This window comes from Eschscholzia californica, unplaced genomic scaffold (assembly GCF_041429995.1).
Source record: "Eschscholzia californica isolate CP2 unplaced genomic scaffold, dmEscCali1.0.p SCAF_3, whole genome shotgun sequence".
NCBI classification, from domain to species: domain Eukaryota; kingdom Viridiplantae; phylum Streptophyta; class Magnoliopsida; order Ranunculales; family Papaveraceae; genus Eschscholzia; species Eschscholzia californica.
Genome location: NW_028238420.1, coordinates 36,169,074 through 36,184,693, shown reverse-complemented (window position 1 = coordinate 36,184,693; position 15,620 = coordinate 36,169,074). Strand labels below are relative to the sequence as shown.

Genomic DNA, 15,620 nt, shown 5'->3' with positions numbered 1-15,620 from the left:
CTTGATACCCCAATTCTTTCCTAGAATCCTAAAACTATTACATCAACCCACGTACTCAGAAAGCCTGTATCTCATAGTTATTGATCCACTAAGATGGATAATTGCAAATATAGATATACTTGCATAAGTTCTTTATGTGAAGCAACCGAACTCGCATATTCAAATCCACCAAGCATCAATTTTTTATTTATTAATTGCTTCTTAATTTACCAATAGGCATTTTACTTGGCATTCTAGCTGGGCACACTATCATTTCGTGACAATTAAATATATCTTATGCTCACTTTAGAGATACTTGTTATTTTAGTCTCACATAATGCTCGGTTTGAATATTAAGTTCACACTTTATTTTGTAAACACAAATAGGACAGGAAACTCTGTACATCTAGAACTTTTATCAACTGAGTGCTTACATTTTTCATCATTATCATCACCAATTGAACAGTTTCTTCTTATTCTTCTGGAATCCACCACCACCGCCACTCTTAACAGACCAACCAGCTCCGGTGGGAGATGATGGTGGCGCAGTTACCTCAATTGGTGACTGAAAACCAATGTTCTCAACAGCTCCAACTGTCTTGAACAATCTCCTCTTGTTCACCTCCTCCACCAGTGACCGGTGTAACAATTGACTGCGTACATCTACAAATGATTTCATCCTCGTTAACTGAGGATTGCGGTTGTCTACGGAGCTCCTCCGCTGGTCTTTTGAGATGGAAGACACCACTTCTTGAGGATAACATCCAGTTGTTTCCGGGCAAAACCTTGTAGTACATTTTGTTGTGTTTGAATTTTGATGAGGTTGGTTTTCTCTTATGCTCGGACTAGGATCAGAATCTTGTTCACTTGCTGATTGGTAGTTCATGTTCGAATACATTCCTGAATGTAATGAACTTTGCGAGCTTCCATCATCGTCATCTACATCGACACAATAACAGGTTTTTGAGAGATATATCCACAAAGAAAAGAAGTCTAGACCATTTTTTTGGGTGCAACATTGTTATTTTCCATTATACAAATTTTTGTATTTGTAGTCATACTTGTACTATTATAGCAGAACAATAGAAGTATACTCGTAAAAGTGAGCAAGTCTCTCGGACTGCTGGTGATACAACAGATCTTGGCTCTTCAAGGACTTACGGTTGCAAACTGCGTCGTTAGGGAAAGGTGCTTAATCTGTTATAAATGTTCATTACATTCCCTGTTCAACCTATTGTTGGAATCCATCATAAAAAAGAAGTTGATTGTTATAACCAGAGGAGTTGATTGTTATAACCAATGGAGTGTACTAGAGAGTGCATGGGTAGGGTCCTCTATCATTTCCCTATAATCAGGGCGGTCCGGGTCCAAAGCAAGCAAAGCGGTCTCTGGTCGCTTTAGGTTTCCACCTGACTTAGGGCGTCATATTTCAAATTTTGTATGTCACTTTCAAAATGTGTATTAAATTTTAAACAGATTCATGACATGATTTAAGTTGTAGCTTAGTGGTTCTAGATCTTGTGCAATTGATTAAGAGTTCAAATCCTCCTCTATAGCTAACATGACTCTTTGACTAAATTGACCGTTACCATAACGTTCTATCTTTAAAAAAATGCTAGAATAGACTCCAAGTCAAAGTATACTTCAGACCTACAAGAAATCAACAGTCTCCAATTTCTAGTCCACTCTCTTTCTCTCACTCGATCAACTTTTCACTTTCCATTGATTGTTGATTCATGTTTAGGTTTGGGGTAGGTCATACTTTTTTGCAGCCACTTTTATCACTTTTCTATTCAACAGAAGGAAGGTTAATGATGGATCATTAGATACCTTGATGGAGCCAATCACAGCCGTAGATCATCTCGCGATTAAAGAGGGACACACTTGGATGTACTAGGGCAGAGAAAGAAGCTTGAGATGAAGAAGATACTGGAGAGTAAAGATGATGGTGCGTCATATTAGATTGGTCATTGTCATCATCATCATAGTTGTGATTGTATGTAGAGGTATGGTAATTATCATCATCGCCGTGCCGATCATGGTTTAGCTTGAGTGATGAAGGTGGCATCTCCCAATCTTTCCATTGTGGGATCAAACCTGAAATCTCCCTCTCTATGATAGCTGCTATATCGTCCGGCTCTCGGTCGTTAATCTCCAACTCTTTCACCATCTCGGTTGCCACATCAATTGGAGTGTCACTGTGGATATCAAAGGGAAAATATATGTTTCTTGTACTACCTGTAATACCATTAAAACAAGCATAGTGAAGTAAGCTGAATGGGAAGATTTGCCTTAGTTTAATTAGTGAACCTAGCATTTTCGACTTTCTTAAGACCACTCAGATATAGACGAAGTTAGACTCAGACAATGAGAAAAAAAATAAACACCACCTATGTCTATAATTGTATTATTCATCCATGTATAAACTCCTAGTTCCACTGTCATGGTAAGAAATGCTCATCAAAACCTAGTGACTGATAATACTAAGATAAGATTCAATCTAAATATTCAAATTAATTTATTATAAATGTTGGCATAATTTGATTTGAAACGGAGTATTAATGAGAAAACATACCATATTTATCAGCAATCTGGACTTTAAGATAAATAGTATCATCTTCCGGATTCATCTTCCCTGTAATTTTCATGTCATTACTCCAACTTGGCTGTTTCGACAACGATGAAGGAACATATTCCGAATTATCTTTGGCATAGTTCGCGGTTGGGTTATTGGGATGATAATTGGGAGTGGAAATAACATTTGCAACCTCATCGGTTGCAAGGAAAGGATCAAGCAAGAGATCTTTAGCTGGTAATCTCTTCGAAGCTGTTTCTATGCATTTCCCCACAAATCTCCTGGCTTCTTCGTCATGTATCCGGTAAAATGCATCAGGCAACTTTCCCTACAATTTAGTAGTTAATTTTGTGTCAAATTCTTGTAATTTGGCCCTGACGAGCAATTCTACACGTACAAACCAATTTGAATTCTACTTGGCCCGACACGGGTCGGAACATGGCCTGACCGCGGCCAGGACATGGTCTGAAACAGTCAATCTTAAATTTGAGCCTCACGTGAATAGTCAGAGGTTTGGCCTTTTTGGGCCATATTCGGAGCCATAGCCGGCCCAAGTAGCATTACTGATAGACCATTATACAATTGTTGATCTTGAAGGATTTTAGGTTTACGAAATTACCGAAGTGACTTTTTTATATATTTGCGCAGGGTTGGTGCATTCGCCATATGGGTACTCGGAGGTAACCATTTCTAATACGCACATCCCAAAAGAGTAAATGTCAACTAACTCATCGTAATCTTCTTCGTATAGCTCTGGTGCCATAAACTCCGGTGTCCCTGTATCAGGCATGTCACAGTAACATTGTGAGAATAGTCTTTCGTAGACAAAGGATCCTCAAGCCAATAATATATATATAAATATATATACAGAGGTCCTCTCTATTCATTTCCAATTGGTTTTGCGTTAAAAGTTCATAAACTTAACATGATATCGAAGTTCCCAGCCATCCAGTCAAAAAAGACTTCTTAGACTAAAATAGAACGTCACATGTTGGGAGCGTGTGAGAAAAGTCTCAAATAGACTAAGTTAGAATACGATGGATAACATAATAATAAGGTAAGAGACGAAGAGAAGAAACTCTTGTTGTCGCTGAAAAAGGATAACCATTATCTACAGAATTGTGATGAACAGACTAAGCTTGGGGTAGTTTTGTGCATATAGAAGTATAGAGCTGGAGAGGAGCCATTAGAGTTTTTACTGCACTAAAGGCTTTCCAAAGATTGTGGAGGGAAAATGTTTAGGTCGCCCCATATAGTGCTATACGCAGGCTCCGTATAAGTGGGGTGCATTAGGAATGGGGTGCCTGTAACCAATTGGAACACGTATCGCATAACTGAATGTGATGAGATAATGCTATTAAGGGAGACGTACCGATGACACTGTGAGCATGACAAGAACCTCGGAGTATTGCAGCAAAACCAAGATCACCAATCTTGACTTGACCTAGATGTCCATTAACAAAGATGTTATCACATTTGAGGTCCCTGTGAATAACAGGAGGATCATGTCCATGAAGGTACACTAGACCATTCAATATCTGCCGAGCCCAGTTCTTCACTGCTCTTATATCTACTTGTCTGTATCTCTGCCTGTACCTGCAACCCATACATGTATTCAAATCAACTCAAAACATGCTATAATCAAAAGAATAGGTGTGTTTGTTGTCTGAATCTGACTCGTCTGAGCAAGTTTAAATTGTCTGAATCTAAGTTTGAGTTGTTTTGGTTAAGCACATACACAATAGTCATTTCAAAGTATTTCAGGCAATAGACTTTAATGAAATCTTATTTTACATCTGATTCATATGGACCTAAATCAAGCCAAGTTTAATTTTCCATTCAAATGAGTGATATGCACAAGTCAGATAAAAGCAAACATTCTCAAATCTGACTTGAGCCTATAATATCTCAAGTACGATTTTAAATCTTAATTTGAAAATAAGAAAAGAAATACTAGGATAGTATTAGGGGGGTTTGCTTACTCTCTGAGTGTACCGGAAGTAAGCATTTCAGTGATGAAGTTGAAGGTTCTTCCGTCAACATCCACCCAAGAGGTGTAGAAGTGGATGATAGAGTCATGGTTGAGAGTACTGAGGAGGTGAACTTCTGCGTATAATCGCTGCAATTCTTCCGGTGATCGGAAAATGTCATTAAGTTTAACTTGGTTCCATGCAACCTCCATTCCAAGTAGTTGGTCAAATGCTTTATATACTGTTTTTATTGCTCCTTTTCCAAGTACTTCTTTGAACTTCAAATATTCAATAAAACCAATAAACACAAAAAATTTACATTTACTATTTTTGTGCTATGGAGATTGTGTAATTTGTCTCAAATATGTACTTAATAATTTACAGATGAAAAATGATCAAAGTACCCCTTGCGCACTGCCTCGTCACCTGGTGAATAAGACAAGATTTGGTCGTGTCACACGCCCAGAGAGGTGTTAAAAGACATAATACCCTTATGTCTTGTTCGAAAACAGTGAACAAAGAAGTGATCCAATTTTTTTTTTTTTCAACGTTGTTTACAAATTTAATCTATTGAGCAAATAGAGTACAATTATGAAGAATAGGTCGAAGTTGAATTTACATTCTTGCATATTAAATTTTATTGCGGCAATTTTCACACCAGATTATTTAAATGAAACTTTAGGTATAAATATTGATAATAAGAAATTTATTATAATAAAAGGTTCCTGATAGCAAAGCATAAATCTCACCAAGTCTTCCTACAAAGTTTTTTTTATTTTGCTTCTGCGGGTAATAAATTTCTTCAGATCATATTTTCACAAATCATTTCTTACTAGTCACTTATTCATAAATATGCTTCTTTAGTAGATAAATTAGCTTAAATCTTGCAATTTTTTTTTTTTTACCAATTATGCTCTCTAAGAATTTTATTTTAGACAATTTACTTTATTTATTATAATCAATTATTGATCTCTATCAATAAGATTGAATACACACATGCATGTAAAATTGAGGAGAAAAAAACTAGAGAGAGAGAGAGAGAGAGAGAGAGAGGAACTTACCCGGCCATACCGACCGGATGGATCGGTCTCCATATACTCAAAATCCATGTTTACTTTCCCCCCTATGCTTCCCTTCTTAACTAACTATCTGATTTTAAACAATGGGTTACTAAATTCACTTCTCTTTAATTCCTTGACTATAAAATTACTACTAATACTTGTTATGAATTTGAATTGTTCTCTTCCTTCCTGCTAGATCCGTGGTTTCCCTTCATGGTTTTCATAAGGGAAGACGCCGAATAATAGCCAAAATAGTCTAGAATAGTCTATTCTAAGAATGATCCAACCCATTTGATCAATTACTATTACACGTGAGAAATTATAATCTTCTCCTAACATTTATGATAAGTATGAAGAGGAAGAAGTTGTGGATGAGAGAGATTTGATGGGGAATATTTGCTTGCACAAGTAGTAGTGGGTGAAGTTTTGAAAAGGAAAGAGAGCTAGCTAGATTGAATTAAAGGAAAGTGGGCATCTAAATTTGAAGAATTTGTGGTTACGCTTTGTTGGTGTCATTTGTGAAAGAGAAATAAGAATTTTCTTTTGAGTGAGAGAAAGTGGGATAGATAGGAATTGATGTTGGTAGGAACAAAAAAAAAGTGAGATTGAGAGAGAGAGAGATGTTGATGATGAAGATGCCAAAAGGAAGAAGGAAAAGTGGTTTTGGTAATGTTAGGAACGGAGTGGAGGTAGGAGAGGTGTATATCTATATTTATATGAAGGAAGAGAGGAACAAATTTTTTTGAAGTGGGTCCCATTGTTGGTAGGTGTGGCATTGTCTAAGTGGGGATTGGAGTTGAATGACAATATATGATCGGATCGGATCGGATTGGATCGGCAAATAGGGAAAATTTAGATTCCTGTTTGGTGGTGACTCTTGGTACTGGCTTTTAGGTGGTTTCATCATTTCATGACCTTTGGAGTTCATGATTGGCTTTAATGGCTTAATCGCGCTTGGCTTAAGCTTTTAAATGTTTGGAAAATGTAGTCTGACCTGAAAAGTCCCAATAAGGCAAATTAGTCAAATATAAAATATACTAGGTGGAATAGGTTTCCACCGCGTCTAACCGATGCCGCATATCGTTTGGCTAACACCGGGTAGTTACTATAGTATCCTAATCGATAATGATCGTTTTGCACTAATATCCTTATGTTTTGAGTCAATTTACTTGAAGAAGATTTTATATCAGCTGTCGAGCGTAATCTTTATTAAACTTCCAATACAATTGAACGGTCAGACTTATACCTCCTGTAATAACCTGTTTTATTATAATAGATTGATTTTTAAACAACAAAATACAATTATTTTTTCACCCGAACAAATATATAACTTAACTTTTTAACATAAAAGCATTTAAAATTGCCTTCGATCTAATTTCCTATTTTACAGAAATGAACTACTTGGCAATCAAGAATGGGATTTAGTACACAAGATCGAATCATAAATTATGTTATTGAAAGGAATGTGAATCTTTTAGAAGAGAATCCCAAACCAAAAGTGGGCGGATCATCAACTATTCTCTTTCTCTTAAAATCATCATTTAAAAAATCTACAAATAAAATCGAAAGCCATCTCTTTAGGTGGTTAATCCGTGGCAATCACATTTATTTTTGTATGCCAAAAAAGATGTGATAGGAAGAATCTTGAATTAATTATGTTAGTAGGTTTTGTGATTTTCTTTACTTAGCAAACATATGTTGTATAATCTACTAACAAAAACAATTTCTACAATACTTATGGTTGATAATGTATAATGAGTTAATTTTCAATAACTTTTTTCCGAATGTTCGTTACGTCACAAAGATAAATATATTTATAGATAAAACGAACATATAACTGCAGTGAAATATGTGTTACTACTTTAAAAATCCAAATCTATAATTATATAAAAGCATGCGTAACTAAAAGGTAGACAAATAAAAAAGAAAATAATGTTAAAAGCTCGTAACTTAACTTTTTAAACAACCCGAACTGAGTACACTTACTCTTGGTGCTTTCCTTCCCATTCTACCTCTCACCACAATAATCTTGTAATCACTCATTTCATCAACGAACAAGTTTTGTGCTTTGAAAGAAGATAAAATATATTTGCTCCCAAAGTAGGCCACCCCATATTCTTTTTATTCTTATTCCTTAACTTTTTCTGATATTTTTGGAGCCCTCCACCCTTATTTTTCTCCTTTAAACCATAATGTAATGGAAAATATATTTATGACTTTAATGCAATAAAACATATATTTAGGGCTTATTTTATATCTTTGAGCTGACCATACGCCGCACCTTCTCTGTCCAATCATCTAAATATAAATGCATTTGTTCTCCTACTTATGTCACATTAATCCTATTTTAACAATGGTCTTACACATCCCTTTTCTAATTTCCAACTTTCGCGTGGTGGGATGACACTCATATAACATCTACACAAATGAAGAAAAGAAAGAAACAAAGAAAAAAATAAATAAATTCATGATCACCTAATTAAGAAACCAAAAATGTTTCTCTACTTCCACAAATGAGATTTTATTAATCTTAAAAACAATCTCTTCTTCAAGAATGTGCTTATAATTTGATTTAGTAATGTTCAAGCTAATATTAGCGGATTTGATTGGTACTCCTTGTTCGTAAGGGTTGGCTATTATAAATCGCGATATCGTTAACATTGTTATAAATTAATAATAAATAATTATGTACGCTCGATTATTAGACAATTATTGTTATCTTAGCTTAACAAAATATAAAAGCTACCATTTAGTTTTAATTTAAAGCTTTTCTTCTTTTAAGTAAAATAATTTTTTTTTTATATTATAACAATAACACCTGTAAACATATAAACCACATTCCCCAACATATTATTTAGACTAAACAAACACCAAAGTGATGAACAAACATGTCTTTGACACCTACCTCAAATATAAATGCATACATAATCGTGAACCAACACGAAGACTTTGTTAGTGGGACACATTGATGATGAGTTTACTAAATAGTGTGATGTCAATCCATTTGGATTATACTGGACTTGGATTAATATACAAGATCAACTTGAGCAAAGATATTTGTTTTCAAATTTATATAATAAGAATATCCGAACTACTGTCATCATTTTATGACATATTTAAGCTCCATAATACAACATTACGAATGTCGGATAGATTCTCTAAATTTATTTAGTTTTCAATCTCAAACAATAATAATAACTAATAACAATAAGTAGTTGAATCTTATATCTTATACTAAATTGGAATTGATTATAGACCTAATGTATATAAAAACAAAAGTGATTAGCAAAAAAGGAGTTTAAAACAAAAGCTCAAATCTAACACTGTCAATCCATTAATTTTCTTTAGTTTATAATTTAAGTTGATGGAAGGGTTAATCTACTATTGGTAAATGCCCCACTATTTAGGGGTGAAATGAGATTGCAATAACTAGGTTGGACTTTTGAAGATCCAATTTATGTAGTGACATCTCTAGAAAGAGGAAGAGAGAAAGCGAGATCAATTTTATCCCAATACTATCCAATGATGGAGACATCATAATTTGAAATTCCCATTGGCTTTCATAGTTGAGTGATTCTTCATCCTCATGCACCCGTTAGAGAAACTGTACATATGTTAGGATAAAGATTTAAGAACTTAAGCCTTAGAAAAAGATAGATGTGTAAAATTATAAATCCAGCACTATTAGAGATGAATCAAAGGTATATTATTGATTGATTGTTCATGTAGTTATAGTTTTACAAAGGAGGAAATTAGCACAATGGAATAAACAAGAATTAGGAAATCTAATCACAAATAAAGGAAACTAATATATTTATTTACAAAGAGGGTCGATGAATTTGGAAGGAGATTTTCCTTGTGCTGGATAAGGTTGTTGATGGTGGGAGGTGCCATTTGCTATGCGCACCTCCAATACTACTTCATTACCCCCCCCCCCCCCCCCCCCCCCCCTCTGCAAGTTGGAGCTGGGGAAGAAATCTGAGTCAAGTCTAACTTGGAAGATAACCGGTGAAATTGGTCAGAACCAAGGGGCTTTGTAAAAACATCAGCGACCTGATCTGCAGAGCGGACATGAGACATCTGGATAAGACCACTTTCAAGTTTCTCACGAACAAAGTGGCAATCGAGTTCAATGTGCTATGTTCGTTCATGAAAAACTGGATTAACAGCGATATGCATAGCCGCCTTATTGTTACAGAAAACCTGAAAAGGTTCTGGAATGGAAATCCGAAGGTCCTGAAAAAGGTATATTAACCATTGGAGCTCGGCTGAAGTCCAGAATCACGGATAATGTCTGAAGTGTATTTCCGTTGACAGAGGAAAATACCCTTAGGGGACCTAGATACTTCTAGGCCTAAAAAATATTGAAGTCGTCCGAGATTTTTAAGAAAAAATCGTTTCTCAAGACGTTGTCGAAGGGAGTTAATTTCCTTGTTGTCATTGCCTGTAATGATGATGTCATCTACGTAGACAAGAATATAGATAACAGTCGGACCATTAAAATAACTGAAAAGAGAATGGTCTGATGAAGATTGAGAAAAACCTTCGGCTTTTAAACCGGATGAAAATTTAGCAAACCATTGCCTAAAAGCTTGTTTCAAACCATATAATGATTTGTTCAAGCGACAAACTCTAGTGTCACCTTTGCTGCTAAAACCGGGAGGAATGGTCATATAGACTTCTTCTTCCAAGTCTCCTTGGAGGAAAGCATTATTGACATCTAATTGATGCAATGACCATCCTTGGATAGACGCAAGGGATAAGAGGACTCGAACAGTTACCAATTTGGCAACTGGAGAAAAAGTATCATGATAGTCGACACCTTCAACCTGGGTATACCCTTCGGCGACGAGGCGTGCCTTATAACGTTCGATAGATCCATCCGAACGATAATTAATTTTGTAAACCCATTTACAACCAATTGGTTTCTTGCCAGGTGGTAAAGAAGTCAGAGACCAAGTATTATTAGTCTCGAGGGCTGAAATCTCTTCAGTCATCGCCTCTCGCCATTCTGGAGAAGCAGAGGCGATTTTGTAAGATTTGGGTTCTTCCGTGGTGATGACGGAAGTGAGAAAAGCCTGATGAGAAGGGCTAAATCGATCGAAACTGATATAGTCGACCAGTGGATAAGGAGTGTGCGAACATGTCGTTTCTGAACTAGAAAGAATATAGTCAGCCAAATAAGCAGGCGGATTCCTAGTACGAATGGGTCGTGTAGGATTATCAGATTTCTCTCCTAGAGAGTCAAGTGGTGAAGTGTCACTGGTGGCAGAAGGTAGAGTAGAAGCGAAAGCAGGAAAGTCTGGAGAAGATGCGTTATCAGAAGAAGCTATGCGCACCTCTACAGGAGATGGTGAAGATAAATCCTCGATAGAATCCGAGTGAGTAAGAGGCTCAACCAAAGTAGGAGGTGAGGACTCTATAAAAGGCAAACAAGGGGAATCAACAGAAGGCGAGGGCGAAGACTCGACCAAAGGTGGAGGAGGAATAATATTTGGTCGCGACGGAGATCGGGAAGTGTGGGGAAAAGGCACAGGGTCATCCATAATGTTCAAAGGAGTAAAAGTTTGTGAGTCAAAAGAAACGTCAGTAATCGACTCAAAAGGAAATTTATTTTCAAAAAAAATGACATTTCGAGAGTCAGAGAGGGTTTTAGTCTCTATGTCATAAATGGTGTAACCCTTCTTTCCATAAGGGTATCCGACGAATATTCCTGGTTTAGCTCTCATATCAAATTTAGTAGTAGCTTTGACATTATGAGCAAAGCAAAAACACCCGAAAACACGAAGGGTCGAGCAGTCTGGTGGAGTAGTATATAAAACCTCATAAGGTGACTTAAGAGATAAAATCGGAGTTGGCATCTGATTAATTAAGAAAGTTGCCGTTTTTAAACACTCACCCCAAAAACTAAGGGGGAGGTTAGCTTGAAATCGCAAGGCACGAGCAACATCCACCAAGTGTCTATTTTTGCGTTCAACGACCTCATTTTGTTGTGGAGTATGAATGCAACTGCGTTGGTGAATAATGCCATTAGCATGAAACCAGGACTATAAGTCCTTAGTGAGAAATTCAGTTCCGTTGTCAGAACCAAAAGTCTGAAGAGGGCTGATGGGTCATGAAAATGTCCCATCTAAGTCGTTTAATTTAGTCGAGTTAGTTCGTTTCGGGTCTTTATTATAATAAAATGGTTGATTTTCTTGATTAGGTGTGTTTTGGGGAGTTAGGTGTAAAAAATGGTAAAAAACGAGGAAAAGATGCATAAAGGGTATTTTGGTCATTTGGAGTCAAGGACATTCTGGAAATTTGGCCAAGGTCAGTGCATGGTTGAAAAGTAGAGGTCGAGACGAGTCCGTAGGAGAAAACGGAAGTCAAATCGGAGTCCGGACGAAGGAATAAATCAAGGTCAAAGTTTTGTCAAAGAGGGTTGACTTGCGGGACAATAGCGGGCACACATTTGGCGCGCGGCACACCATCAGACACGTGTCGACGACCGGAGGCTGGTATACGCGATTCCCGTGTTTCCGCCAAGCAGCGAAACGGACTCTGATTCGGTGTAGCGCGTCGCAACTTAGAATCCGTAGCCCCTTCCCACGTCTTAATCTCAGCCGCAACCTTCCGCGCAAATCAGATCCAACAGTTTCCGAGAATCAAGCTATATTTCCAGATCCCGTGCACCCGAAGCAGGTTAGAACCCGTAGTCCCGGACGCGTGTATTGCTCTTGTCCGTCCAGATCCGTGTTTATTCTCATCCGACGGCTCTTGCTTCGTCTCACCCTAATAACCCATACCCGGCCACACCTTATCAAACGAATTTGAAACCCTACTAACCCAGCCGCCACCACACTTTGTGTTTTTAGGGTTTTAAATGTTAAACCCCCATAATTCCAAAAATGACCCTCCTTTTACCTTCTTTTTACCATTTAACCCAACCAAAACCAAAACCCACCTATAAATAAATCATTTTCTCCTCCATTAAAACCTAGACGTCAACAACCCTCTCAAATGGCTTCCTTATCTAATTTCTAAGCCACTTCTCTTTCTATCTTCTAACCCTAATCCCCCATTCTTTTCTTCTACTTTCTCTACCACCTTCATCTATTCTCTACATTTTCTTTCTACTTCTAACCTTCTAATTTCTCCATACCTTCTTCTCTAAAATCTCTTCTTCTTCTATCTCTCTTCTAAATTTCTCTTCTTTTATCTTCTAATAAGCTATTACTTGGAGTTTTGAGCAATATTCTTGAGATACTTGGAGCTTAAATTGGACATCAAAATGGAGATACATGGGAATATGGATTGGGAACATTCTTGGTGATTTCTTTCCATTAATCTTTTGTAATTCCATTTATTTTATGAATTCAATGAATATTATTTTAGATTCCATGAGTAGCTAAATTTTGTATCTAGGGTGTAGAGGAAACCCATATTTGGGCTTATTTTGAGATATGTTATAAATCAATGAATCCTTATTTTGAGTTTCAATGCCTATTGATTATCATTTCATGTTGATTCTATAACCTTATTATCATTCATGTATTATAATTAGATATTTCATGCTTTTATTGATTTATTAGATGAGATATGCCTTTTAGATCTTGAATGATAGTGTAGGAAATTAGTTTAATATGGTAGTCAATCATACCTTCTTGATTTTGAATTGTGTTATTAAAGAATATATTCCGAAATCTAAATAGTTTATTATGTTAGATTTTGAGTTATACATGAGAAAAGGGATTTGTTAATTAATGCATGTTTTAAGTAGTCCATTTATGTGGTGAAATCGAAAACCCTAGATTCTTCTTCTCATCTTGATTTCATTCTTATTAGTCTTTTAGTATTGCTTTCTTTTTAAAATAGTTTCTTAAAAAAACAAATCAAAATTAATGAAAGGGGGTTTTAATTCGAGATTTAGATAAAATAGCTTGTCCTTGGGACGATTTCCCGATTTACTAAAATACTATAACTTGACCCCGTATACTTGCGGGAAAAGACCTATTTTTAGGCCCATCAAGGGCAGGTATAACCTGTTGCTGAATTAGAAGAGATAGACTTAATGGTCTTTTGATATTGTTTAATTGTGAAATTAAAGAAAAATTCCAAATAATTCTTAGTCTCGGACTTGGCGTGCATGAGAAATGTCTAAGTATATCTAAAGTAGTCATCAACTATTGTGAGGAAGTATCGCTTATTTGTAATCTTCAAATTAATTGATAATAAGCAAAGTTTAAAACCGACTACCACGGTAGTCAAACTAAACTGTCACCTAAGACATAGTATGAGATTCATACACAGTCTAAGGCATGATGTGTAATTTTAAACCTCGACAAGTAAAACTGAGTGGGTAAAAGGAGTTTTACGGAAGAGGCTCAGATTTACAACTCTCGTTATCAGAAATAATAAGAATTATTCACCAGTCGTCTAAACTTGGTTTAGTGTTTAAACGACAGTCCATAGATAATAAAACGTTCCGAATAGGTTTGTCAGATACGTGATCTGATGAATGAAACCCTATTAAGTGAACTTGGAATATTTATTATCAAAAATCCCTGGTCCAGGTCATTGCATGGACAACAATGACTCACGAAGACTAGCACGGGAGTCGATGGGTTAGCGCAGTTTCATGGGCTATAGGAATAGTATATTCTATTCGACTACGTGGGTGTATAAAAGGTTTATACACTGGATAACCCTCAAATGAGAAGTACATCATTCGTGATGAACGTCAATACTTCTCATAAAGACAATTGGAGAGATTCCTCAAAACATGAGTGCTCCACTCATCTTATGTAAGGAATGCCCGACTTTGGTTCCGTTAAACGCCGCGCCGTAAAAGGAGGTTATAAAGACGGATACTGGGAAGGACAGGATAGACATGAAGATAAGTGGGAGCGCAAGAATGGATTGTGTCACCCTAATCACATTAGGTACAAAGTGTCTCAAGGCCACTTGATGAGTAGCAACTGAAAATGCGTGGCCGCGCTCAAACGGATTAAAAGTTAATCGTTTGTCTTTTACAGTTGTACTCGGATATCAAGAAAGTCTGAATGATGTGACGTATCAGATGGGATACTAAATTGACACGGGAATCGAGGCATTGCACTTGTTCTAAGTACAAGTGGGAGTCTGAAGGAGTTGAAGGAGATGTCCTTCGACCAAGGTGACAATGCGAACAATTTGTCGGATAGGACAATTGATGTGGAAGATCATCAAGTCCGATTGATTTAGGGATCGTAGAGTTGTAGCTAGAGACCAACTACGATCGTCGAATTACGAAGTAATTCGCGGCTAACTTCGATCGGATCCTACAACGGGTTACACATAAGAGTGACAAATTGATCTAGGATATGACTAGTGGGAGTGAGATATAATCATGGGAGTGTCCCATAAACATATCTCATAGGCCTAAAAGGAATTAGGCAAAGATAGTACAAAAAGGCCAAAAACAGGGTTTTTGGGCCTAGACCGGTTCGGGTACTTCTAGGACTCGGATTGGGCTGAATTTTGGAGGGTTAGTTGCTGATATAATAAACATTATATCTGCCAATTTTCGTGGTGTTTGGACACCTCCTCCTTAGGGAATTGAGAAAATACCAATAGTTGTTATTTTCGACTATTTCCCTAAATCTTATTCTAAAGGGTGTTTTAGGAAACCTAAAAGGAGGTGGATTCTTATTAGGGTTCTATATAAACACTCTTAGGGCAGAGAATAATGTGTGGAATTTCTCTCTAAGCTTTCTTACTCTACCACATCAAGTAGAGAGGAGAAAGTGAGCTAATTCCCATTACTATCAATCTAGTCAAAGAAGAAGGTGTTCTTCTTTTCAACCACCATTGGTGTGCTAGCTATACAACAAGGTGGGAGATCAAATTGATTGCTCGTGTCCCAAGTAGAGGAGCTACACTTGAAGCTCTTGGTCTTCTTCAATCAATTCAACTAGTTCGAGGGAAAAGCGATTAAGGTAATCTACTATCTCCATTAGATTAATTACTAGTTTTGCATGTGATCCTGGGAATACTAGTGTAGACATTAGATGT

The 15,620-nt window shown here is 36.6% G+C and overlaps 1 protein-coding gene across 1 annotated transcript; it reads right to left on the bottom strand.

Annotated features, from left to right (window-relative positions):
• Positions 1-301: 301 nt before the first annotated feature.
• Positions 302-6,366, bottom strand: LOC147549892 (putative serine/threonine-protein kinase WNK5). Its single transcript, XM_086666063.1, has 7 exons — positions 5,586-6,366; positions 4,537-4,802; positions 3,927-4,150; positions 3,174-3,331; positions 2,555-2,882; positions 1,810-2,217; positions 302-918 (listed from the first exon to the last, which is right to left on the bottom strand). The coding sequence occupies exons 1-7, from the start codon at positions 5,631-5,633 to the stop codon at positions 431-433; spliced, it is 1,920 nt and encodes a 639-aa protein (XP_086522189.1). The 5' UTR covers positions 5,634-6,366; the 3' UTR covers positions 302-430.
• Between the last annotated feature and the right edge of the window lie 9,254 nt (positions 6,367-15,620).

Coding starts and splice junctions, on each gene's coding strand:
- LOC147549892 (XM_086666063.1), bottom strand. CDS start 5,633: ATGGATTTTGAGTATATGGAGACCGATCCATCCGGTCGGTATGGCCGG. Junction 4,803..5,585: donor CATCCGGTCGGTATGGCCGG/GTAAGTTCCTCT, acceptor GAATATTTGAAG/TTCAAAGAAGTACTTGGAAA. Junction 3,332..3,926: donor TCATGCTCACAGTGTCATCG/GTACGTCTCCCT, acceptor TGCCTGATACAG/GGACACCGGAGTTTATGGCA.